The following is a 25912-nucleotide window of genomic DNA, read 5'->3' on the forward strand; positions in this document are numbered from 1 at the left end:
GGAGGAAACGAAACGTTGACACGGGAAACAAATGCAACGTTCGAGAGCCGGCAGGCAGGCAGGCAGGCAGGCGAGTTGTTGGTTGACCGTCGTAAAATATCGAGGTGGCGTCCGGTGAGAAACGAGTGAACGACGAGTGAATGACTGTGATGGTCGCGCTGGACCTGTGTGTGTCCGGAGGGCCTTCAGATGATAATGAATGGCTCTCCGAGAGAAAGTGATGGTGAGGTAAAAGTCTGGTGAACCCTTGTTGAAAAGAAGGAGGACCTGGACAGGAAGGAGAGAATGCTCCCTCAGCTCAAAAGGGAAAACACCCCTGGATCAGTGATGGTGCCCTGCAGAATTGCACCTCCGAGCCAAGCTAAACCTGTCAATTCCAATTGACTGGCAGGACTCCGCTAGAATGCGGGATGCCCTGTCACTTGGTAAGCTCGGGCTCGGCTAGGGACTTGGGATTGGTGATATAAACTTTGTTTCAAGCAGGCAAAAGAAAAAAACTGCCGTTTATTACCAACCTACGGGCCTACTTACCTGTACATCCCGAGCTAATAGGACTCCAAAGGCACCTGGATTGCCATCACCAACTTCAACCATCAGAAGAATCCCAAATACAGCCCTCGGCGGGGTCACCGAGACCAGCAGTTATCGTCCCCACCCTCCAAGGGACCGTGGCACCTCGCCAATGCCGTATTACCCTGCAGAGCGATGGAAAGAGACCCGAGAGATCATCATGAGCAAAGTTTCGAAGGTGGGGCCCAGGTGCTGATATGCAGCTACCAGTGCTGAGTTCCAGGCGATTGGTTCTGTGTCCACGGCGTTGCCCAAATTGATTAACAACTACCGAGCTGTGCCGAGTGCAGCTGTGTGAGACTGCGGGCAGTCATCGTCGTATATCTGATACTATCGCCATGGTCGAGCTGCCAACTTTCACTGCACATGAATCCCACAATCTACCCTCGTATTCCAGCCTGTGGAGAGACACGCCCCGTCATGTGCAAGCTGTCGCTATCCGTCCTAGTAATATCGTTGATATTCGCTGCCTCGAGACACGCTCTCCGATGATTGCAAAAATACACCAAGAAGAATCCCAAGGAATAGCCAGAGCGTCATCATTCAACGCAGAACCTGTGGCGCAGCAACATCCCATTCTTCCCCCCTATGCTCGTGAATTCGTGATCGCAAATATACCTGGTCGTATGCCAATCCGCCCATCGGCACCACATCCAGAGAGCTCTTCCACCCAATCCCACGCCGTCGCCACCAAGTTCACCGTGTCTCTGTTGTATGGATGGCACCGTATGGATAGCGGATAGCCGAAGAAACTGTATTGTTATTTTATTCTGTTTTTCTGGAGGACTCATGCCGATTTTCTATTTCGGGACGGCGTATTGCTGAGTCCACTGCTTCGCCGTCGCAATAGCTGCTTTCTCGTCCTCTTTCCAGCTCTTGGCAACATCAGCAGCAAGCGGATCGTCGGGGTTCGGGGCGCCGAGGAGGGCTTGAATCGAAAGGAGAATTGTTCGGATTTGCAGAGCAGGTGACCAATTGTCTGTAAAGGGAGCCCGAGTCAGTATGGTCCCGACTTCACTATCGTGGTTTTCGGGAACACCCACTCTTCAGCACATCAAGGCAGATACGGCCAAGCTTGTCAACGTTGGGGTGGAAGATCTTGGTAAGGAAGCGAATCTTGGGGGGTGTCATGGGGTAGTCGTCCGGGAGAAAGAGCTCAAGCTTGAAGACGCCGCCTAGAACAGTGGTCAATGCTTGCGAGCTTCATTCTAGAAAAACGGGATACAAACCCTCATATGGAGAAGACGAAGGACCATGGATCTCGACGTCAAAGTACCGTAGGTTGTCTTCGTGGGGAATGGCGCTGATGCCTGGGACACTGTTGCGCCAAAGTTAGTAAAGCTCAACGTAAACGCAAGGCGGAGGGCGCATACGGCTCCGCCATGAGGCGCTCGGTCTCTTTTTGAATTCTCTTGGGGAGAGCCATGGTGAGTGTTTAGGTAGTGGTGCGTCGGGACAGATGCGATGAAGCGCAAGTAGAAGGTCAAAGGAGGGGTAGAACTCCGAAGCGAGGACAGCAGGTGGGACGGTTGCGTTAGCAAGTGTGTGTTGACGAAGCAGGATCAGGTCTGTGGGACCTTCTGTATTTCGAGAAGTTTAGCGCAGACGTAGAGCTAGTGATGGATGCTTAGCAAGAAAATGACTGGCGACAATGGTGTTGAAAATGCCCAAGACAGGTTGGAAGCCTATGGAGTCATAGTGGGCTATGTTTGGCCAGGCCTGGCAGGGTTCTAAGGACGGCTGCCGACTGATAAGCGCACAGACCGCTGATCACATTCCTGATTCCGCCATTTGCACATCCCGGGGTTCTTTCATCAGCTTGTCAGAGGGTAATATGCAACTAAGCGTGTTGGCGCTGCAACATCGTTGAAGGTTACTTTGACGACAGTTGCTTTCACGAGCCTCATTGACCATCAGTTCTGAGAATATAGTTCCATCTCTGATTCTTTGATTGTCACACGACAATATATCAAGTTGATTCTTCGATCCAAACTGCCCAAGGTGCTGGGCCATTGATGGAGGGGTGCTGAGGTGTGGTGAGAAGGCAGTGGAGTGAAACTCGCTGGGCTACCTACGGTCATTCAACACCAAGGCGCTCAGGATGAGCCTCACAATGCTCTGCGGCCCTTATCTTTGACCATGCCTTTCTCCTTTGATCGATTATCTCAGCCTCCAGAGCAGGCAAAGGTTGTCAAGTCGGCTTTTGACAGCGAAACGTTTGATGCAGTTGGCACAATTCATGTGGATGGCCTGGTAGGCTCGGCAACCATCTCACCGTCGGGGCGAGATGTGGCCCTTGCATCGTGAGTAGTCACATTGTTATCATGCTGAGGAAACAAACAGAATCTAACATTTTACAGACCCAAAGGCCTCGCCATCATTGATCTCGATTCTCCATGGAGCCCTCCTCGTCGGCTGAGTAGCCACGGTCTGCCATGGCTTGTGGTTGACGTCCAGTGGTCTCCCTTTGCCGCTCGCGAATTCTGGGTTGCGTCAACAGCAAATCACCGATGTCTGGTCTGGAACCTGAACAAGCGCGATGATTCGTCATCTGGGGCCGTTGAACATTCCCTCCAAGCCCACAGCAGAGCCATCACCGATATCAACTTTTCGGCCCATCATCCCGATTCTCTTGCGACGTGTGCCGTGGATGGCTATGTTCACTGTTGGGACTTGCGGAGACCAAGATCTCCTGCCTTGACGTTTTGTGACTGGTTTGCTGGTGCGACACAGGTCAAGTACAGTCGTCAGGATCCCAACGTCCTCGCTTCCGCCCACGACCGCTATCTTCATATTTGGGACCAAAGAAAGACTGTGGAACCCTTGACAACCATCATCGCACATACTTCCAAGATTTATGGCATTGATTGGAACCGTACCAAACCGACCTGCATAGTCACTTGCTCACTGGATAAGAGCATCAAGTTTTGGGACTACGCCGATGAGGACGACGCGCTCCAGAGAGTCGTTCGCACTGACTTTCCAGTATGGCGGGCACGTCACACTCCTTTTGGCTCCGGATTGTTGGCTATGCCACAGAATGAACCAGGCAATCTATATCTATACGACCGACGCCCGAAGCCCACAGATCCGGTTGACGGTGCCGTTGAACCTGTTTATGTCTTCCCTGGTCATGGCAATCACAAAGTCAAGGAGTTCCTTTGGCGAAGTCGAGGAAGCGTGGACGATGGGATCGATGACCGCGAGTTTCAGCTCGTTTCATGGGGAGAGGACAATGAGCTGCGGCTTCAAAAGGTCGAGGCGCCGATTTTGAAGTCCGCCGGCTATGAACGGGGGACCCCTTTGATGGAGAACCTCATTCTCACTCGGAAGGGCGCGACTTACAAAACATTCCGTACAGTTGACGACGCCGATCAGCGAGATCGCAGGACCCCTACGATGAGCCACCCTCGCCCGGGAACGGGCAGCCGCTTCCGCCCAAGTGCCCTGAGCATGGGTTTATATACCCGTGCTCGTTGGATCGGTCCTTCGTGGAGGGCTGCATCCATGAAGGCCAAGTCAAACTCGAGGAAGACTGCGGACAAGAGTCAGCTTCAAATCGGCTGGATGAGAGGCATCACAATATCAAAGAGAAAATCCGGCTCAGAAATGAGACCAGACTCTCCAGATTCCAGAATGTTTGGCCACGCATTTGACAGTGAGTGGTGGGAGCCCGAAACGATACAGGATGAGTTTCTCCGGATCAGTAGTCGGCTGCCAAACGTGGAATGGGAAAATATCGACATGGACTCTTTGACGCTGAAGGCTTCCCTGAAAGGGCCATGGGGCGTGGATGAGGCGATTATCTTCATCAAGGTCAAAGTTGACATTCCGTCCAGTTATCCCGAGAGCAAAGCGCCGAGGTTTCACATTGAAAAGTCATCGTTCATGCCCGAGGAGACCCACAAGAAGCTTCAACATGAACTTCAGGAACTCTCCATCCGCTTCTTGGAAAGAAAGGAAAACTGTCTCTTTGTTGCCTTCACGTATCTACTGGGCGAGGTTGACCTTGAGACCAGCACAACATACTTCAAGAATGTTCGGGATCTGGACGACGACATGGATGGCTTGGCTGATGAGAGCTCTAGTGAAGACGACGAGAGTGGCATTCCTGCCGGTGGCTCTGCGTCCATGTCACAAGAGCTCAGTAGCAGTTCTGAATTAGATCCTACAGCAACACTAGCCCCAGCCAAACGCCCTATTTTGCCCCCGCCACCGAGACTATGTGGTGCGAGATTTTCCAGTGATGGGGAACTGGTTTGCTTCTTTCCCACCAAGGAAGAGAAGCAAAACGCATTGTTCACTATGGCTGCCCCAGATGTCTCTAGTGACAAGCAGAAAGGGGATCCCGCGTTTGACGGCTTTGGACGGCTTTCACAGGACTCATCGGCGCCCAAACATCTATTCAACGACGAGACATCGGCAACTGATGACCAGTCGGAATATTCTGATTGCACAGAGTCAACGTCATCGACAGACTCGGAGCCAACAACAGTGCACAAGTTCCGTCTCTGGTATCAGCCTGGGAGATACTTCCGCAAGCCCCTCAGCACCAACGATTCGGTGCGGTCCAGCGGAGGTGGTACCGGCACTGGGACTGGAACCGGCACAGGAACCAGTCGGAGAAGACCAGGCAAGCCGAAAAACGTTGTTTCTATTCACGACTTCCGAGCCTACCTACCATCCAAGAGAGAATTCGCCGAGGAGTATGCTATCTTTGGTGACGGTACTGAGGTGTGTAATCACAACGCTGCGGTGGCAGACAAGTATGGCTACTTGGACCTGGCCACCATCTGGAAATATGCCGCTCTTCTACTGCGAAGAGATGTTCCGCTCGAGGTCCAGTACAGCAGAAAACAGTCTGTATTGGTTATCGCCAGAGAATCTGTGTCTCGCTCCAATCGGAAAAAAGAGGCCGGTTTAGCCGGTCGTGTGAAATGGGGTTGCCATCCACTCGCTCGCGACTTGATCGACCGCCTGTTCGACTATTTTGAGAAGATAGCTGATATCCAGATGCTGGCTATGCTTGCCTGCATCTTCGGAGACTCATTTGAGGAAGATGGAGTGGCATACGCCGAATCTCGCCTGACCCAGCCGGAAACACCTCTTGCTATGAAGGCGCCATCATTTTCGCTGGAATATTTCCCTACAGATCCTGGTCTTTGGAGTATGAAATACAGAAGCCGGGGAAGCTCGGCTGTTGGGACTTCCAGAATAGCGAACACACCTGCCGGCCACTCGGGCTCTCAGGCGTCAGAAGACGCAACGGTGCTGGCTGGATTTGGCACTCATTCATACTCCCGCGGAGAAACACCATCCAAGCTCACGCCCGGTCATGCTCGAGAAGCTCGACAGACACAAAGTCTGTCCACCTCTCCCAACACCCGATCCTTTTACAAGCCCAACTCGACAGTTGCCTCAATTGCTGCCAGTTTGCCACGGACGCTTGCCGGCATGGTATCTGCCTCGCCGCCTGATCCTCCTACACGAAAGCGACCTAGTCCTGCGGAGACCATCCTCAGCAACTTCGTACCTAGTGCTATCACTTGGGGTAGCTCAACCGTGTTTGGTGCTAAGGCCGCTGCTCCAGAAACAGCTCCTGGGACAGCCCGCACATCTCTAACCGATGATGGCCGGGTCAAACGTGGTTTCTACTCTATGGTTCCCATAGCTGTATCATGCGTTCCAGAGGATCAAGGGCTCTTTGACGATGATGGCTGGATGTCGACTTCTCTCATCGAACCCCAGCGTAGAGAGCTCTACACTCACTACCGCTATTCATATGCCGAATTGCTCCAGACGTGGGGTCAATCTCTGTCTCGTCTTGAGATCCTCAAGTTTAATGTTCTCAAAGACGAACGCCTCTATAACAATAACAACAGCTGGAACAGCAACGACTCCGACTGCACCGACCTTGATCCTACTCCCCGCGGCTCACGGCACTACCCAACCGGTGCCTCCTCGCCCGTGATGGGCTTCGGTGGCCGCCGCGAGCTATTCCAAAACCTCCTGGCAACAGGACGCGGTTTGGATGTGACTGGCCTCTGCCGCATCCACGAAATCCAACTCGACCCTGTCGAATATCACCGCCCCGCCAACGGGCACGTCGGTGGAGCAGTGGGCATCTGCCCTCGTTGCTTCCCCGAAAGCGCCTACGGCAGTAAGATCCCACAAACTCAGCTCCACTGCGTCTACTGCCTCGAGCCCGTCGCCTCTTTGTATTCTCCTTGCCTATCCTGCGGCTGCGTCTCCCACGCCTCCTGCCGGGCAGACTGGCACGCCATGGGCGAAACCGAATGCCCGGCCGGCGACGAGTGCAACTGCGTAGAGGACGCCTTCAACGGCCAAGTTGAGTCCTGGAGCGCGCTCCAAGCAGCGATATCCCATTTCCCTCCCGTCCCCTCCCCCGTTTCCTCCCCGCCCCAAGCCCACCCCCCCACTCGTGTGATGACAACTTCGGAGAGAACCATCGCCTCCCTCAAGAAAGCCGTCGGGGTAGGTAGCAGCAGCAGCGCGTCACTCCCTGCCCGCTCCCGACGTAAATCCGCACCGACAGAACTGTCAAAATTCCAACTCGAAACCGGGATCCCCCGCCCTTCTCAACCCCTACCGCCGGGTAGACCTAACCTGAGGAGAATGCAAACCAACACCGGGTCATCCTACGCGCAGAATTCAGAAGATAAGACGTCTTACCCCTCCCCGGCGCATTTAGACAGGGAAAGCGGCAACGACTGGGAGCACATTGTCTCTATCCCGTCAGTCACCATCACGAGGGCAAGCAACAATGGGAGTAGCGGCGGGAGCAGTGTTGCGAGCACGGCAACGACGGGGAGTGGGTTTTTGGCGGGGGCGATGAATATGGGATACAGTATGGGATTTGGGGGTTATGGGAGCAAGCCGCCGGTGCAGGGGGATGAGCCGATCAGTGCGGCGAGGTTGAGTCTGGGGAATCGGCTGATGAAGAGTTTGCATGGGTCGGGTTCGAGTGTGCGGGGTGGTGGTGGTGAGGTGAGAGATGGCGGGAGTGTGAGATCACAGCAGCAGCAGCAGCAGCAGCAGGGGGAGGAAGGGGGTAGTGGTATTAGTGCTTTTGCGAGGAGGAAGAGTGGGGGTGTGATTTGGAAGAACTCCTGAGAGGGGATTGTAACAGTTGTATAGCGAGCGAGTTTTAGTATTGCATTTCAGGAGTGGAAAAGGGGTCAAAAAAGGTGTTGTTTGCGGGACTGACCAGAGCAAAGGTTACCTGGTGAATGAAAGACTAGCACTGCCATTGAAGACTCATCATTTCGTGACCATAGCGCTAACCTACAACTTCCCCCTGTCTCCACCCCTATTTATTTCTTAGTCCCCTATTTCTCCTGTTTCAAAACATTTCGAAAAAACACTCACGCCTTCCAGTTCTTCGCAAAGAAGTCCAACACCGTCTTATATCCCCTGATATACTCCTCCTTCACCCTCGCATCGCTCAGATCACTCCTCGCCGCCATCCACCCGTGGATCTGGTCCTTGAACGTCTCGACATGCTTCGCCACCTTGAGCTTCTCCTCAAACTCCTTGACCTTGTCCTCCGGCTCCTCCTTGGACGCAAGCAAAATAAGCGGGATCTTGATCCCCTCCGCCTCCTTGGGGTCAACCATAGCAGGATGGCACTCTGCGCCGACAACAAAAGGATTCTGATCCCCAGACGTCACGAGAGACACAACCTTCCCGCCCCAGCAGAACTATTCTGTAGTCAGCTTCACGCCCGCGGCGGTTTGAACGAGAAAGGAGACTCACACCCAAAATAGCCCACTCCTGCACCCCCGTCTTCTCCTTCAGAGCCTTGACATACTCAGGGAGCTTGCCGGCCACGCCGGGAGGCGGGTTCCTGCCGAAGAAGGCGCCAAGGTTCTTTTGCTTCTCTTCCGTGTTGGGGGGATACCACTCGATGGGGCAGGGCTCGCCTTTGAACCAGTCGGGGATGACGACTTTGTATTCTTCCGAGGAAGAAGTGGCGAGGATGTCGGCGCCTTGGAGGGTTTGCTCAAAGTAGCCGAAGATGTCGTAGATGACGAGGATGCCCTTTTTGGCGGTGGAGGGGCCTGTTACGTCTGGGGGTGTGTTAGTCTTGCGTAAAATGGATAATGGACCCTAATAACATGTCTGAAAAAGGGGCAGCATACAAGTCTTGAAGCCATCAATCTCCTCGTAGCTACCCTTGGCAGAGTAACCCTTGGAGACAACAGGAGGGATGTTGCAGCAGGCCTGGTTGTGGCCGTGGGAGGCTTGCATGGTGGACATCTTGGCGGCTTGCTGTTTTACAGAGAAAAATGTTGTGTGATTCAACGAGCCAGTTCTAGAGGCACACGCAGGAGGAGGTTCGGATTTGAAGATCTGGGGGTTGCCGGACAAACGATAAGCATAAGAGCCAGGAGGACGGGAGAGCCGGGCGGCTGCGAGACGGAGCTGGCTTCCTGAAGGCATACCTTTAAATGAGAAGCTTCTAGGTTCGGGGTATCTTGCCTCGGGGATCCTCGGACAATGATGGCTGCTGGCTAGTGTAGGGGCTTCGAGATCGGTAATGTTGCCTGTCTATCTTAGGGCAGAAGTGCGGGGTAGCTTCCCACTGTTGCCGCCAGATTAATTAAATAAGGCCCACTATTGAGGAATGATATTGTAGCAGTGAGACTTAAGGCACTAGGTTAGGCATTACTAAACCACCTAACTACTTTTTTCTGTACAACACTGAAATTAATATAATTAACTACCTTAATATTAAATCTAATTATTTATAATTAGAGCATTATTCCTTAATTTTAAAGTTATTACTATTATATTAAATCCATAATTATTGTAATTTCACTGTAGCCCCAATACAACTAGTAGTAAGCTATAGATATTATATGAGCTATTTCCGCTGCACTACACACTGTAAGTGCATTGGGCCTTTAGGTTTATATATAGGACATAGCTTTCAATAATAATTATTTCGAAATAAATAGTACTAAAATATTTAGATACAAATATTTTTTAAAAAAAAAAGCTATTTTTGGGTAATATTTAGATATAAACCGTAGCATAGTTTTAGATCTTTTCCTTATTATTTGTAGATGGAGCGCGTAGTGCGCTACTTCGTACTTGGCTCTAAGATGAAGAAAGAGGTTTGATATTTGAGACTAGGCGGGAGAACCTCGGGAAATTGGAAGTATCCCAAATCTTTTTCTGGACCTTCGGTAGAAAGAAGATTCGTGGATGCGACACAGTGAACCACCCCACCGTGATGTCACAGTTCTTTCCCCGCCCAACAGTTGCCAAAGGTCACTGGCCAATCAAGTGCAGCGGGTGAGCTCCAAGCAGTGCCCCACTGTCGTGGAAACTCTATTCCCGACGATGTTTGGTGCTGAAAGGTTGCTGGGCTTTTTATTGGTGGGGGGTTCCATTCTCCTTACTTACTCACATGCACCCGGCGAAGACACGACGAGATCAACTCATACGATGTGTAACATTGAGAAAGACTGCCACTATGAAAAGAGCCAAATATGATGGCAAAGCTAACGCAGACTGCCCCCCTCCTGTTCTCGGACTTTTTGCAGTACTTCAATATCTTGTCATCATCAATCCTCATCATCAATCCTCCTCATCATCATCATCATCTGTGTGAATACTCGAAGCTCTTGTAAGCAACCTCCACACGTGCTCTGCAGCCACGACCTCTGCTAACTCCTGGCCTGAAACAGATATCCCAACCCTCACACAACAGTTGTTTGCCGACTGTGAACCGTAGGAAAGCTGATACCGTGAAACCATTCACTGTTCGCCAATCTTATGGCCGGACCGCTTCATGTCCGCCACCGCCTTCTTCACCACGGCAACCTCAGCCCCGAATCGAAGAAACTTCTCGATATCAATCAGGTCGATCCATTTTGGCACCAGGTTCTCTCCCTCATCCTGCGTGTCCTTATCGGGCGTCGAGGTGGAGTCACATGTCGCTGCCCAGTAGTACACCGTCTTGAAGGATGGTGACTTGGACTGAGGATCGGGGTAGGAGCATGTCCCGATGAACTCCCTGCTAACGTGGTCCCAAAGAATCTCTGGCTTCTTGTAGCCCTTGCCCTTGTTGGGGAGGGCCCTTTTCGGCAGTTGGGCTCTCGTGGGAACCTTGAGTGCCAAAGGCGTAGCCGTAAACCCGGTCTCCTCGTGCGTCTCCCTGAGGGCTGTGTCGAACCAGTGCTCTTCAACGTTCCTTCTGCCTTTCGGGAGTTGATGGATCTGAAGGCGGTTGTTCCAGATGATGAGGACCTTCGCTCTCCCAGGGTCGATTGTTACGGTGCCGCAGGATATTCCAACCTCGTGCGCCGGACTAAACGTCATGCTCATGTCAATCTGGTCCATATCCAACTGCTCATCACCCTGGCGAGCCATTATGATGGTGCTGGTGTGTGGGTAAGGTCGAGCTGGTTGCTGAAGGGGTGGTTCAAACCAAGAAGAGGTCTCGAAAGCCCAAGATGATTTGGAAAGGTTATCTTGAAGGTGCCAATTCTATCTGAGAGGTGGCTTTCTCGTGTCGATGGGCGGATTTCCCACGCCGGGCTGCTGAGACTTATATCTGGTCATTTTGCTGCTCTGAGGGCGGCAGTCGGCATGAATCCGCAAGGGATGGGACGGATTCCCAAGCACACCAACCTGCGAATCTGCCTGTGGCCCAAAAAGGACGGGAGTGACATCCGACCGGTGAGCACCAAAGACATGAGAGGTACTTCAAAGACTTACAGACTGCAGCGGCAATGAAACCCCGCATGACGACGGTATTGGTGAGCAAGGGATGGAAGTTCACATTGGGCATATACATGTACTCTCACACCAGCCCTGACCGCCGCCGACTGCGACCCAGAGACACACCCCGGCAGAAGCACAACCTCCCGGATGCAACGTGGTGGTGGCCGACTGGGCAGTATCGAACTCGATATGGAATTTCAGGGACTTGAGCCATTGGATCCGGAATACCATGACAGCGTCTTCCGGTGCAGAAGCGTCGCTGCACCAGGGGTTCCAGGCCCGCCCTCATGCCTCGAAAGCTATAGTGGGCGCCATCGCGGAACCAACCATGTCGCTCCGTCACGATGCCCTCGTCGGAACAATCATCCCACTCACGCGTCGCCATGATATATACCAACAAGTTTCAATGATCAGCGTCAAACACCCCGGCACACCGGTGAGGATCCTGATCATGCGGCTGCTACCTTACTGGCGGTACCAGACTTTGACCAAGCTCGGGCTTTTTACGACAAGTCAGATCACCCACGAAGGGACATCCATCACAAGCCTTGCGATGCCATCTCTGGCAAACCTGCCGGACTGTCCCTCTGCATGTCTCTCATGCCCACCCTCCAACAGACGCCCTTGCTTCGGTCCACGACTGTCATAACAAACTTATCATCGGGTCGGGATACCTTTTCTGAACGCCTGGCAATGATTTGAGAGAGTCCCACCCCTCCCCCGCAATGTCCTCTGCGGGGCATGCCCGTCAGAACCTTCTTGACACCCAACCTCGAGAGGCCCCGGTGGCCCTTCCTTCGGACCTCCATCACCCCTCCGCGACTGTTGCCGTTTTCTGCGGCCTATTCGACACCACCACATGTGTCTTTGTCTCGACATGAGAGGCTCTTCTATGGTGTGGTAGACTATGGTCGCACAATCCAGGGATTTTGGAATCGGCTAACCATGCGATGTTCACTTTGTGCCACTTCGCGTCCGATGCCTTGTAACCGCTTCACTGGGCGGCATTTGTACCCATCCGCATCGAGATGTTGTGCCACATGGAGGATGTCACGCAGGCTTAATGCTGCAACTGACTGGAGTTTCGGTACTTACTGACGTGTGACATAGTTTCTAGAAAGCTGCAGCGATCTCTTGAGTTCACACACCAATGGCATGGCTGTGTATTTCAAATCAGACCATACACGACTTCCAATTATCTGGTTTATTCAAGTGATCCGGCAACGATTTTCACTATCTTGCCTAAAGCGACAGGAGTGTGGTACGATATCATCGTCGTAGGGTAACCGTTGGCGGAGCCCGCATATGTCACTGCCACTCAGAAGAGATGCCCGAAAGACAAGACCAAAGCCTCCGCCCCTGGCGATGGACTTGATGGCCATGTTTTGGGTTGAGTAGGACAACCATTACGAGCCATGGTTCGAGACAAGGTACCCTTCCTCAGCACTTGTCCACTTCCTCCCCACTTGTCCTCGCCAGGGCAATCCAGACACCGATTCTTAGATGCTGCGCTATCAGGCTAATGCCAAGACTGCTCACAAACTAGATAGACATATATCGCGCTGCATAACTTCCGAAGATGTGCAAGCCAAACGATTCAACTCTGAAACTGTAACTGCTCTTGGAACTTTTGACCAAGTGTCAGACTTTTCTTGAAGCCATGATCGATCTGAAAACATTACCGGCGCCCTCTTGTCTCGAAAATAGTGCCGGACACCACCACTTTTCACGCTACCCCTCTTTCTGCCGTTTTCTCATTCTTGCGCTACCCCAGCGGCCAGTCAGAAATAGCTGTGCTCAAGCCAAACAGTGGTCCTGGTGGTAGGACAGCCTGAATATGGGCTGCACTCCTCTTCATGTCGTCGAGGCTCGAGCACGCCTTGGTTGTCTATCAGAGCATCGTCAAATATTTCTGCCGTTGCAGGATGTGTAGGACAGCTTCTCGATAATCAACCATGTAGGTGTGCCCCTGTCTACCTCCACCATCACGGGCATTTACCTGCCGAGCCTCTCTGTCTCTCTCTCTGGGTTCGCCCCGAGCCGCTGTTGACTACAGCAAGTGCCAGCTTTCTTCACACACTCCACTTCCCCTCACTCACGGCCGAAGCGATCACGATCGATGGCAAGGATCGGAAAGCTGGGGCGGAAGCAGTACCACCCTGCCCCCCACGTGGGGCAACTGTTAAGTCCTCACGAAGCAACATGGGAAAAGATCAAACGAGAAGACAAGTTCTCGAGGGAGAAATCCCAGAGTTCCATTATGGACTATCATCATGGCCGTGTATGTACGTACGTACCGTACAGCGGCTGAACCATGCAGTCATCCAGTCACTTCCTTGCCGCGCCCCTGCGCCTGGCAGCACCAAAACCTGCAAGTTTTCTTCACCGAGGTTGCCTTCGTCCGCTTCTCGCCTCTAGATGGACCGCAACTCTGCCAGACCGGTTTCGGGAGGCGCCGCTATTGATTCCGAGCACACACATACACACACACACACACACACACACACACACACACACATGAACACAAAAGCCATCGTCACACGGCGGCCAAACCGACAGCAACAAACGGGAACGAAGAAAAACAAACTGCACGAATACTATCAAAGAAAAGGTTACCCGCGAATCAACATCCAAGGATGCTTCTGCATTCAAGTGACGCCGCTGACACCATATTCTCATCTTACCTTTTGGGAGGGGAAGAAATCCGGTAAGGTACAGATCGGCCTATTACAACTACCACCACATGAACTTCCGGGTCCCTTCCCTGCTCCTGCGGCTCTTTCCCATCAGCCGACTTCTCGACGATATGGTGCTGCAAGTCCATCACAGTTTGAAGAGTGGGGGTTCAGTCCAAGTCCGCGGCCAAAGGAGCGTGCCAGTGGTATAATGTTTTCTTCAATCATCTGTCTGATCCGTCTCTCGCTGTTTTACACCGCACTCATTGAGCAAGACCCGGCCCGTGTCTGCATGACCTCAAGGTGGCATCCTTATCCGGGGAAAGGGAAGGAAGAGACACGAACGGGGAGACAGGCTCATTCATCCTGGCGAGAAGCCACAACAACGCGGAAAAGATGCCCATGGGACATGATATAGATGGTTTGTCCAATCAGGTGGGGTATTGTAATGTTCTATCTTTCCGCGGACATACACGGCGTGATCCGGTTAAAGGATAGGTTAGGAATGTCGTGCTGGGCGTCAACTCGGGCACCCTCTGTTCTCACGGGAGACGGGACGGCTCGCCCTTGCCAAACTTCCTTTCACTGTCCAAGGCAGCTATCGGGCAGCGCTCTAGTTGGCCAGATGGGCATACTCCTTGTTGAAGGCGCGCCCGATCACCATCCGCCTGACCTCGGATGTTCCCGCTCCAATCTCATACAGCTTCGCATCCCGCAAGATTCTCGAAGCGGGCATCTCCTCCGTGTAGCCCATTCCGCCCAGGATTTGGATCGCGTCCAGCGCGCACTCGGTCGCCCTTTCCGCGGCATAGAGGATGGCACCCGCGCAGTCCTGGGTGCGGATATCGGCCTGCTCGTCAACCGCCTTGGCCGTGGCATAGGTGTACGCCCTCGAGGCCTGGAGCTTGGTGTACATGTCGGCCAGCTTCCCTTGCATAAACTGGAACTGGGCGATAGGCGTGCCGAACTGCTTGCGGCCGTGGGCATAGGGCAGCGCAACGTCCAAAGCGGCCTGCATCAAGCCCAGTGGTCCAGCAGAAAGAACCAATCTCTCGAGGTCCAGTCCCTCCATCAGAACCCTAACCCCGCCGTTGACTTTGCCCAGGACGTTCTCCTTGGGGACGAAGACATTCTCAAACACGAGCTCTCCCGTGTTGGAACCCCTCATGCCCATCTTGTCCAGCTTCCTCAGGCACTCGAAGCCCTCTGCCTTGTCCGTTTCGACGATGAATGCCGTGATGCCCTTTGATCCCCCATCAGGCACAGTCTTGGCGTAGACAATAACTATGTCTGCGTCTGGGCCATTGGTGATCCACATTTTGCTTCCGTTGAGGACGTAACCCCCGTCCACCTCCTTGGCTCTCGTCCGCATAGAAACAACATCACTGCCCGACCCGCTCTCACTCATGGCCAGGGCGCCAACCTTTGTCCCCGCGATCAAATCAGGCAAGAACTTTTCTTTTTGTTCCTTTGAGCCATTAAGCTGAAGCTGGTTGACGCACAGCTGGGAGTGGGCGGCGTAGGAGAGGGCGATGGACCCCGAAGCGCGGGAGAGCTCCTCCATGACGATGCAGTGGGCTTGGTAACCCAGGCCTAGGCCGCCGACGGCAGGGTCGGCGGTTATACCTAGCAGACCGGCCTCTCCCAGCTTGAGCCACATGTCGGGGGGGAACTGGTTGGACCTGTCGGTTTCGGACGCGAGGGTTTCGGGGAGGGAGCGGCGGACGAATTCTTGCACTGTGGTGCGGAGTTCGGAGAGGTCGGCGGGGGTTGGGGGGGTGAAGCCCTCGGGGTGTTTGGAGGAGGCATAGTGGCGGGTGGTTTGGAGGAGGTATGAGGATGTTGGTAAGGGGGTTGAGAGCGGTCTTGGGGAGGTTGTTAAGGAGGGGCAACCGAGGTTGGCTTTGGACAGACGGCCAAACTGGCGGCGGGGAACTGAGAGGATGGTTCGGGGGGTTGCTGTGCGCAACAGCGCGCGGGATGTGGAAGGGGTTGCCATTGTGGTGATGCTTTCAGTAGATTCAGAGCCAACGACGACGAGTATGTGCGACAGCCAGCAAGATGAGGAAGAAAAAAGTTAAGGAAGACTGGTAGTTCCCGGGTGACTTCTCCCTGGCTTACACGGCCATCTAAATGCCAAGGCCGCGCAACACCCCGGCAGGCATGCGGGCAGCCGCTGATAGCAAATGCTGGAGTGCGATTGAGCTCGGCTTTCCACGGCCTAAGCCGGCCCGGTCTGTTGTGGTAAGCCCACCTTCCAGGAACGACTTGGTTTCGAGGGGGGTTCACAAGTCGAAGGACGTCAGTGATGCTGATCGTGGGCTCCGTGTCTGCCCAGGGCCGCGGTAAACCGCTGAGCCGCGTTTTTGTTTCGCTTTGCTCTCGATCCCTTACACCAATTCTCACGATCTTCTTGCACCTGTTCTGCTTCCGTGGTTGTTCCTTTTTGCGCAACAGCACTATCCCACCATCTCCAACGTCATCGCAACTCCGTCCCGTCGCAAGCATGCTCCCCCAAATATCGCGACAATTGAGTCGCCAATGCCGGCGCCCTCGCCTTCTCCGTCCAACACCCCATCCCTCATCACCAAGAACACCACGGTGCAGCAGCAGGACAGTAGCAACCTTCACCACCCCCCACCAATCCTCCTCCATCTCCGTCATCCCCACCGCCGTCGACCCCTCCTCCCCCGAATACCTCGAAAACACCAAGCTCATGTCTGCCGCCATGTCCCGCCTCGAATCCCTCACCCGCAAAGCTCACCAGGGCGGTCCCGCAAAGGCAAAGGAAAAGCACCTCGCCAGAAAGAAGATGCTCCCCCGCGACAGGATCACGGCTTTGATCGACCCGGGGAGCACCTTTCTGGAACTTTCTCCCCTGGCCGGTCACGAGCTCTACCCCGAGGCTGAGGTGCCGTGCGGCGGTATCATCACCGGAGTGGGTGTTGTCGAGGGAGTGGAGTGCGTAATCGTTGCCAACGACAGCACCGTCAAGGGAGGGACATACTACCCTATCACGGTCAAAAAGCATCTTCGTGCGCAAGAGGTGGCAAAGGAGAACAACCTCCCGTGCATATACCTTGTTGATTCTGGAGGAGCGAACCTGCCGCACCAGTCGGATGTGTTCCCGGACAGGGAGCATTTCGGACGGATCTTCTACAACCAGGCGAGGATGTCCGCTGCGGGGGTTCCACAGATTGCGGTGGTGATGGGGCCTTGCACTGCGGGAGGGGCGTATGTACCGGCCATGAGTGACGAGAGTATCATTGTGCAGGAGCAGGGTCACATCTTTCTTGCGGGGCCGCCGTTGGTCAAGGCGGCAACGGGGGAGGTGGTGAGCCCGGAGGAGCTGGGGGGGGGAAAGATGCATAGTAGCGTGAGTGGTGTGACGGATTACTTGGCGGTGGATGATGCCCATGCTGTTGTGCTGGCGAGGAGGTGCGTGAGTAACCTCAACTGGCCCAAGAAGACCGCATTGGTGAAGACGTATGAGGAGCCGGTGTATGATCCGGAGGAGCTGCTGGGGATTGCGAGCACCAACCTCAGAAAGCCACTGCCGATCCATGAGGTTATTGCACGGATTGTGGACGGCAGCAAGTTTGGTGAGTTCAAGAGGGACTTTGGGACCACGCTGGTGACGGGCTTCGCCGAGATTTACGGGCACAAGGTTGGCATTGTGGCCAATAACGGGATTCTGTTCAGCAGTTCGTCGCTGAAGGGGGCGCATTTCATTGAGTTGTGCTCTCAGAGGGGGATCCCGCTGGTGTTTTTGCAGAACATCAGTGGGTTCATGGTTGGTAAGGATGCGGAGAGGGAAGGGATTGCGAAGAACGGCGCGAAGCTGGTCACGGCGGTGGCGTGCGCGGATGTGCCCAAGTTTACGGTGGTGGTGGGAGGTAGTTATGGTGCGGGCAACTATGGCATGTGCGGGCGGGCGTACTCGCCGAGGTTCTTGTGGATGTGGCCGAATGCGAGGGTGGGCGTGATGGGTGGTGAGCAGCTCGCCAAGGTGATGGAGACGGTTGGGAAGGGGGTGGATGAGGGGTTGAAGGACAGGATCGAGAAGGAGAGTGATAGTGTTTTCTCGAGTGCGAGGTTGTGGGTGAGTATTTTGTTCACGATCATCGAGGTCCTGAGTCACGGATTGCTAACATTGGGGTCCAGGATGACGGTGTCATTCCACCACAGCATACCAGGAGATACCTGGGCCTGGGACTGAACGCCGCGATGGGAGGCAGGAACGATGTCAAGGCTGGTGCTACGAAGTTTGGTGTTTTCAGAATGTAAATGCTCGCCAGGTAATGTCATGGAGATGCTTGAGGAGCGGGCGTAGGGGAGCAAGCATGTGTTTTGATGATATAAAATGAAGAAGTTCTCACGAACCGAGATAGGCCAATTCATTATTATCTACTTTGCCCATCTGTTTCAAAGTCGGTTGCATCGTCAACACTCTTGCTTGCCATCCTTGGACTCCTATCAATCTGCCATGGTCGCCAAACCCTCATAAATGGTATGTCTGTGGTTCGTCTCGTACTGCTTGTGGATACGGCGTCATCATGGTGTTTTGACAGTTTGCTTATCAGCCCTTCCCCTCACCCCTCACCCCTCACCCCCCATCCGATCAACCCCTATTTCAGGGGCAAATGTCTAGCCGAAGATGCTGTCATCCGCGTTATTGAACAGCTTTGCAATCGACCCATCTGGGCACTTGTCGATCTGCCACGCAACAGTTCTGTTCTTCGTGTTTCAAACCCGAACGCCGTCACCGAAAAGCGAGAATTCCTCCAAGCGCACCATTCTCACAGGAAAATGTGGGCTTGAAAAGATCCAGATGCTTTATCGACAGCACCGATCTCTGATCTAGCCCTCAAGTGCGGGACTGGCGGTAGGAAAGCTACCCCTACTTCCCCACATGGAGGCGCTTCCAGACTTGTCGATTCCCTGTCAGATACCACCTCAGAATGGTGGGGGGGGGAGACTGCGGGCAGGAGTGGTATAAACCAAGCTACCCCGCTTGGGGATATCTGAACTGGACAGGAAACACGACAAAGGATATCGGGAAAGATAAATACCATTGAAGCATCGAGAAACCAAAAGTTCTTGACATCGCCATACTTCGAGAAAGCATCAACAGATTCAGACCAAAACCCACCCATGTCTCTTCAGTCCGGAGTGCGGAGGACACTCCGCCAAGCCCTCGTCTCCACACGCCAGCATTTACACCACCAGACAACACCAAAACAGACATCACCAACATCATCCTCCCCAGTCCGATTCTTCAGCTCCTCCCCCAGAACACCACTACAAGACGAAGAAGGAACCTCCGGAAAAGAAGGCCAATACGCCCGAACAGACCACACCATCCAAGTTTCCTACCCCGGCCCAGCCTCCACCCAACTCCCCCCAACGGACAATCTCGTCAAAGGGATCGGCCATGGAGGTGTCCCTACACTGCCTACCTTTTCCCTCCAGGGCAAAGTAGGTGTCGTGACCGGTGGTGCGAGAGGCCTTGGGTTAGTGATGGGTCGTATGTTCTTTTTTTTTTCTTTTTTCAGATCCCCGCTTCCCCACCCACATTGTCTGATACTGACACGGAAAACAGAAGGAATGGTCGTAAGCGGCGCCTCGCTCGCCATCGTCGACCTCAACAAGGAAGAAGCCACCAAGCAAGCCTCCCTCATCCTCGAGACTTTCAAGCGGGACAACCCCTCTTCAGACCAAATCCCCACCATCACAGCCCACTACGCCGACGTCTCGGACCCCTCCTCGGTCCAGGCCTGCATTCAAGAGATCATTTCTGCTCACGGCAAGATCGATGGCCTTGTCACCTCGGCCGGATTCACCGAGAACTTTGAGGCGGTTTCCTACCCTTTTGATAGGGTCCGGAAGCTGTGGGGGGTGAATGTGGACGGGACTTGGCTGTTCGCTACCGAGGTGGCGAAACATTTGATCGAGAGGGGGGCAAAAGGGAGCATGGTTTTTATTGGGAGCATGTCTGGAGCGATTGTCAATGTGCCGCAGCCGCAGGCGCCGTATAATGCGGCAAAGGCGGCCGTGAGGCATATGGCGAGCAGTCTGGCGGTGGAGTGGGCCAAGTATGGGGTGAGGGTGAATGTGATTAGTCCGGGGTATATGCTGACTGCTTTGTGAGTTTCTATTTCTTTCCTTTTTTTCTCCTTTTTTTTTCTTCTTTTCTTTTTCTTCTTTTTTTGTTCTTCCTTTTTTGCTTCATTTTTTTCTTCTTTTCCCTCTCTTGATATCTCGGTGGATGATGGGGATGGAAAGTCTGGATTGCTAACAGGGGTGAACAATACAGGACTCAAAAGATTCTCGATGACAACCCGGATTTGAAGGAAAAGTGGACGAGCTTGATTCCGCAGGGAAAGATGGGCAAGCCCGAGGACTTGATGGGCCCGGTGACGTTTCTGCTGTCGGATGCGAGCAGCTATGTTACGGGGGCGGATTTGAGGGTTGATGGGGGGTATACCTGCACTTGAAAGGTTCATCATCCATGGAGTGGTTGGATTTGTGTCGGAGAAATGGGGATGTAATATCATGTCATGACATGAGATAGAATAGGGGGCGTTTTTAAAAGAGCGAGCATAGAAGTATGCAGCCAAATTGGATTTAATCAAGTTCACTCATTTGTTTACTACTTTCTTCATGAAAGACATATTCGTGAGAGATGGGCTATTGAATTCAATCCGTCCGACTCCCCAGGATGGACCTCAAGCTACATAGGTGACGAGCAAGTCAATTAGAAAGTGAGGTGGGCATCTCCATAACCCCCAACACCTCACCGCATCTTTTACCTTTTCTTCTTCTTTTTTTTTCTTTTCTTTTTTTCTCGAGAGAAAATACTGCTTTGAGACATGAAAAGTCCTTTGATAATGCAGTCTTGACGGACGAATGGAATCCAAAATCTCTTAGAGCCGAAAGCAAGACGCCCACCACACGCTCCTCACCCAAAACCGGGCCGGTTCTGACAGGTCATATGCATCGGTTCGGTTCGGCATGGTGGGCGGCAGTCTGGATGGTTGTTGATCAAGTCTTGACTGCAGCATCCAATGTACACAAACGTACATCCCTTGACATGCACTTTCAGACGAGCTGATATGCGATGTGAACAACTCTTTTGGGTGTATCAAGGGCGACCGCACTTGTTTGGGCGAGAAAGAGAAGACCGGCGAGCTGGTGACGGGAGAATATAATGGGTCAAAGCGTTTCGAAAGCCTGTTGCAGGGGTAGTGTTAGGGTGGTGCCCAACTGTAGGGAGATCAACTGACACGTAATTAGTTTTGGCAAAACAGGTACGTACCAAAACCAATGTGGTATTCCCTTTACCCCAAAAACCAGAGAAGAAACAAAACGTTGATCATCTGATCTCCTGTGTGTCACCTTGTGGCATTCTGGGTTCCATGGCACACAAAAGGCACAACAAACACATCGAGACGCTCACTAACACCCACACCCCCTCACAGGGCAAAGGGCAGTCCCTGATCATGTCGTCAACCGCTCCTCTCAGCCTCGGCCAAAGAATATGAACACCCCTTCGCCTCCTTCCTCTCCGAGAGAGGGAATGAAAAAAAAAAGAAATTACTCTCGAGCTCGCCATGCCGCAATGAACCAATGGATCAAGGTCATGTCCTGTCACAAGACTGGTTCCCCGCAAAAGCTGGGCAGATCAGAAGATCCCGGACCAGGGGTTTGACGAGAAGACTGTTCACAGGAATAAAAGAGGGGAAAGAGAGAAAAAGACACTTCGTCGTCAGATGTTGGCCGGCCGGCCGCATTAGCTGGCTAGACCCGTCACCGTCCAAGCGGTTCTTTACGTACTGCAAACCAAGCTCATTGCAGGAGAGGAGCAAGGGGTGGTTTTTCCTTCTGTCTTTGCATCGCGCTGGTGCGGGTAGGGCTGTGTTTTTTTCAAACATTGGGAATTGGGCGGCGGCAAAAAAATAGCCCTCCCCAGCATAGTACAAAAGCGGTGAAGTGTGTTTTCCTTCTCAGAGGAGGCTGGAAGGGCCGCCACTGGGTCGCGGAACAGATGATGCGGTCTGGGGAAAGCTGGGAACCTTTTGAAACCCCCCTGTCGTGATATAATCCGGGGTTCAAGTGGGCAGAAAAAACGCGCGCCGTGCTTGTCATAGGGGAGGCCTGGAATTAGCCAAGTCTGTACCACTGTGTGACAGTGGGAGGAGTCAATGGACCAGCGGGAACAGAATTCTCGGATGGCTGTCGCGTTTCCCTTGCTTGGTTACCGTTGGTGAGCAAGCCCGGCCTCAGACGTCACTTTGTTTCTCAGTTCCTCCGAACCACGGCGGAAAAGAAACGTGATGGCGATCTCGTCACTGAAAAGGGAGAAGGCCGTGACGAGGTTGGTCTCCCCGCTACGCCATCCAAACACGGGCGAGGGGGTTGAGCGTGGGGGGCGATATGGGCGGCGTATGGCGCTGATGTTGTGGAAAGGTCGTTGGCATTCCGAGGTCTTGGTCCACCGCAGCCATCAGCGGAGCGGCTCACACTCTCCTTATGCGTAACCATCGGAGGCTCCAGCTGAGCTCGTAACGGGGGCCATGAGGCGGGCAACCACCGTACGCAGATCCGCCCGAGAGCTGAGTCGCACGGGCAGACGAGGTCAACCACGGACCACAGGCGGCAGGCCGAGTGAAAGAGGGCCTCCGAGGAGACGATAGACCCTGTGCGAGAACGGGCTGGCTGTTCAAGTAACACTCAAAATCCCACGTGTGCCGTCGCCAGGTGTGCTTGTTTCCACACGAGTGCGTAATCTTCGCCCACCGGTGACCGAAACTGGAGCGGTTCCCGTGGTGGGTTTTGGGGCGGTGATAGGTGGTGATAGGTGGTGATAGGTGGTGATAGGTGAAGATATGTGGTGTGGTGGTTATCTCTTCCCCCGGACAGTATCCGAAAAGCAAACCCCACGGCCAGCGCAAGGTTCAAGGTTGATGCCCGACGACAAGTGCAAGGGTGTTCTAGCCGGGCTGGACTTCCTCTTGCTTTTGCTGCCCGCAGGGGAGGCGGTGAAACGGCAGCGTGAGAGTGAGAGCGAGCGCGTGAGGTTCCTTCTTCTCCTCTTCTCTGTCTCGGCTCTGGGGGTTCTCATGGTTTTCATGGTTCTCATGCAGCACCTGCTTGATTTGGAACTGGCAAGGCTTCCGTGGTGTCGGTGATATCAGAGAGAGGGTGTCGTCGGTGCCAAGGGAAATACTTTTGTCCTCTGGTGCCTGACACCAGTGTCAGCTGGAAAATGTCAAATGGCATTTTGCTGGTCAGGTCACGATGGGCCCCAAACCCATCTCTCCGCTTGCCCCAATCCCGGCTCGTCCCCGGCTTTCTGCTGATCTGCTCACCGGATCGGATCTGCAGAGCCAGTCCAGACCAATCTGCCAAGGTGGTGCCTAGCCTTCGGTGCGAGCCGGGAGCTTTCCAGGGCCTGTGCTTGGTTTTTGGGGGCGTGTCCAGTGCCTGACATGCGCTACCCGGCCCCCTTCTGCTGCAGCTCTAGCCCCTGTTCAGTTGGCACCTTCCAGTGCCTCCATGGGGATTTCTTCTCCTCCTTTCCTTCCGGATGCCCCCAAACTCACCCAACTTCTTTTTCCATTTCTTTTTTGATAATAAAAATTCGAGCACCTTCTCGCTGGGTGTCCCGTGCTTGGTTGGCTCAGGTTTGGTTCCAGATGCAGACGCCAGTGATGGAATTGGTTTGCGTCTCACTGGCATTGCCACTGCAATAAGCTTTTCCGTGTTTCTGCTCGTTGGCTGTTCGCCGGGCAGCCCTCGTGCTCAACCTTCGTCGTCCCATCCCAACGCTCATGGAGCACCTGGACCTACTCTGCTCTCCTCACTCGACTGGACATCAGACGGCTCTTTTCTTGCTGCCTCGCGGTGCCCTCCGGCCCCGAAGAGAGAGCGCACGAGCTGAGAGCAACAACGAGAGGGGCAAGGATCTACTCTCAACAACGGACCGTACTCTCGTTTGTGAACGGTACGTGAGAATTGTGCGGAAAGAGAAGAAGCAAATCAGCGCGTCGGGAGGGAGGGAGGGGGCTTCTTGCTTCTGGTTCATGACCCTGGATTTCCAACTCCCAGCCGTTTCCCCGAGACACAAACGACGCTCGCACTTCCGACCGGCCAGCCACCGACCCCTTCAGGCCTGGTCGCTCAAAGGCGCCAGTGAGGTGTGTCGTGTCGAACCAGGGAGGCCTTTGCCAAGCTGCTTGAAGCTGTAGGTAATACGTCCGGGGTTAGCCCTCCCTCCACAGGATGCGCGCCAGAGACTTATATCCCAACTTCTGTCACATCATCACCGCCCCCTGTCACTTGTCCATCATGGCCCAGATGCCTGAGCTCATGTCGCCCGTCCTTGTCTCAACTGACGCTTATCTTTTGTCTAGGTCCTCGCCCTGATCTATCTTGCTCCGGCCATCCCGCCGGCGTTTGCTCTCAGGTTTTGGCTAGCCTCATGCTGTTTGTCAACCAGCTTGCCTTCTCAGATCTGCTGGAGATGTCTGTCTGATCCGGCTTCACCTACCGTCAACTAATCCCTTCGCCTTTCGCAACAATGGAGGCCATGGCCATGGCTATGTTGCTGCCCAAGGGCATTGTCGAAAACACGCGCGAGATATACAAGGAGGTGGCGAGCTATCCCATCGTCCCTCCAGAGAAGCTATGGCAATATTGGAATGGTATTTGAGCCGACGACGCCCTTGGAAACCGGTGCCAAGACTCTTGACTAACACGCACATCTCTAGTCTACACAACAACCTCACGAAAGCTTTTTGACCCAACCGCGTACAGATTGGAACACTTTTGGTGGCATGTTTGGGGAAGTGACAGACGATATCTCAGCGGGCCAACGCTTGCCAAACTGTTCGAAGAGGTCTCCCATGGCCCGACATTCGTCCCTTTACGATCTGTTAGAAACAGATACGAAGGGCCATCGGTAGGCCGCCTTTGCATTGCTGCGGTCGTTGACAGAGAAACTGATAAACTGGACAGGGCCACAGCGATGCACGTAATCATGGCAGAGGAGACGCAAAAGCAGTCTCACGGCAGGGGCAGCCCAATCAAAACTCGGACCAGCAGAGATCAGCCCCTGTTGGCGGAATGAAGCTACCGACGCCGTCGTCTTCGAGGCCACCCCCAGCCCACCCGATCTTGAAGAAGAAGAATAGAGGGCCTTCTGGATCAAAACCAAGGCCAACGGCTCGATTCGTGGACCCGTCTGCTTTTCAAGAGCTTATCATTCCCCCTTTGACCGAGCCAGTTGCGCCACAGCAGCTCCCGTCCTCGCCTCCGGGCGAGCCGGTCGCCAAGAAGAACAGGGCGGTGGCAGTTGTTGATGAAGCGCAAACTCCTACTGCAGTCGACATGCCGCCGCCGCCGAAGCCTTCACCTCGCGTCACAGAGATGCCTCCCCCGCCAAAACCATCACCAAAGCGAAAGAATGTCCCTTCGGCCGTGACGGTTGCCGGTGGAACCGACGTCCGTCCACCGCCAATCTCACCAGCCAAGCCCGAGAGAGCTGCGCCGCCGACAGGGAGACGGATTGTTGCCAGCACAGCAGCATCGAAGAGGCGTCCAGTCATGTCGAGGAGACAGAGCTCCCAAAGCTCAGGGGGCACAGGAACGCGCGTCGTCAGCCCGGCCACCGCGGCGCTGGTGAAGCAGGTGGTGGCGCAAAAGTCCAAAGGACAAGAAGGAGTCGGCCACCAAGATTCGGCCATAATATCTTCATCAACGGAAAGCCAAGGGGTTGTTCCCCCCATCAGTGCAAAGTCAGCTGGGAAACGGCCAGCCAAAGCCCCAATAGATCAACCAGTCACCACTGCGCAGAACGTACACCCACCCCCTAATCAGGCAGATGGCCGGCATAATCGTCCTCTTCTAGC

The 25912-nt window shown here is 53.9% G+C and overlaps 8 protein-coding genes across 8 annotated transcripts; 4 read left to right on the forward strand and 4 right to left on the reverse strand.

The window, feature by feature from the left end:
* Positions 1–1370: 1370 nt before the first annotated feature.
* On the reverse strand, positions 1371–1996 carry PODANS_1_20060 (uncharacterized protein; the record flags this gene model as incomplete). The annotated part of the gene is made up of 4 exons (XM_001907435.1): positions 1371–1549; positions 1614–1745; positions 1800–1888; positions 1944–1996. 4 exons carry the CDS (start codon positions 1994–1996, stop codon positions 1371–1373), a joined length of 453 nt encoding a protein of 150 aa, XP_001907470.1.
* Positions 1997–2709: 713 nt separating this feature from the next.
* Positions 2710–7704, forward strand: PODANS_1_20070 (uncharacterized protein; the record flags this gene model as incomplete). Its single annotated transcript, XM_001907436.1, has 2 exons — positions 2710–2873; positions 2931–7704. 2 exons carry the CDS (start codon positions 2710–2712, stop codon positions 7702–7704), a joined length of 4938 nt encoding a protein of 1645 aa, XP_001907471.1.
* Positions 7705–7955: 251 nt separating this feature from the next.
* Positions 7956–8850, reverse strand: PODANS_1_20080 (uncharacterized protein; the record flags this gene model as incomplete). The annotated part of the gene is made up of 3 exons (XM_001907437.1): positions 7956–8291; positions 8347–8660; positions 8733–8850. 3 exons carry the CDS (start codon positions 8848–8850, stop codon positions 7956–7958), a joined length of 768 nt encoding a protein of 255 aa, XP_001907472.1.
* Positions 8851–10356: 1506 nt separating this feature from the next.
* PODANS_1_20090 (uncharacterized protein) lies at positions 10357–10971 on the reverse strand (the record flags this gene model as incomplete). Its single annotated transcript, XM_001907438.1, has 1 exon — positions 10357–10971. One exon carries the CDS (start codon positions 10969–10971, stop codon positions 10357–10359), a length of 615 nt encoding a protein of 204 aa, XP_001907473.1.
* A 3642-nt stretch (positions 10972–14613) lies between these two features.
* PODANS_1_20100 (uncharacterized protein) lies at positions 14614–15999 on the reverse strand (the record flags this gene model as incomplete). The annotated part of the gene is made up of 1 exon (XM_001907439.1): positions 14614–15999. The coding sequence occupies one exon, from the start codon at positions 15997–15999 to the stop codon at positions 14614–14616; it is 1386 nt and encodes a 461-aa protein (XP_001907474.1).
* A 309-nt stretch (positions 16000–16308) lies between these two features.
* PODANS_1_20110 (uncharacterized protein) lies at positions 16309–18287 on the forward strand (the record flags this gene model as incomplete). Its single annotated transcript, XM_001907440.1, has 2 exons — positions 16309–18102; positions 18165–18287. The coding sequence occupies 2 exons, from the start codon at positions 16309–16311 to the stop codon at positions 18285–18287; spliced, it is 1917 nt and encodes a 638-aa protein (XP_001907475.1).
* An 867-nt stretch (positions 18288–19154) lies between these two features.
* Positions 19155–20497, forward strand: PODANS_1_20120 (uncharacterized protein; the record flags this gene model as incomplete). Its single annotated transcript, XM_001907441.1, has 2 exons — positions 19155–20146; positions 20317–20497. The coding sequence occupies 2 exons, from the start codon at positions 19155–19157 to the stop codon at positions 20495–20497; spliced, it is 1173 nt and encodes a 390-aa protein (XP_001907476.1).
* Positions 20498–24582: 4085 nt separating this feature from the next.
* On the forward strand, positions 24583–25910 carry PODANS_1_20130 (uncharacterized protein; the record flags this gene model as incomplete). Its single annotated transcript, XM_001907442.1, has 3 exons — positions 24583–24706; positions 24773–24963; positions 25020–25910. Coding segments are annotated over 3 exons (1206 nt in total), but the record flags the coding sequence as incomplete, so codon positions are not given.
* Positions 25911–25912: the final 2 nt, after the last annotated feature.

Source organism: Podospora anserina, chromosome 1, assembly GCF_000226545.1.
Source record: "Podospora anserina S mat+ genomic DNA chromosome 1, supercontig 4".
Classification (NCBI taxonomy): Eukaryota; Fungi; Ascomycota; class Sordariomycetes; order Sordariales; family Podosporaceae; genus Podospora; species Podospora anserina.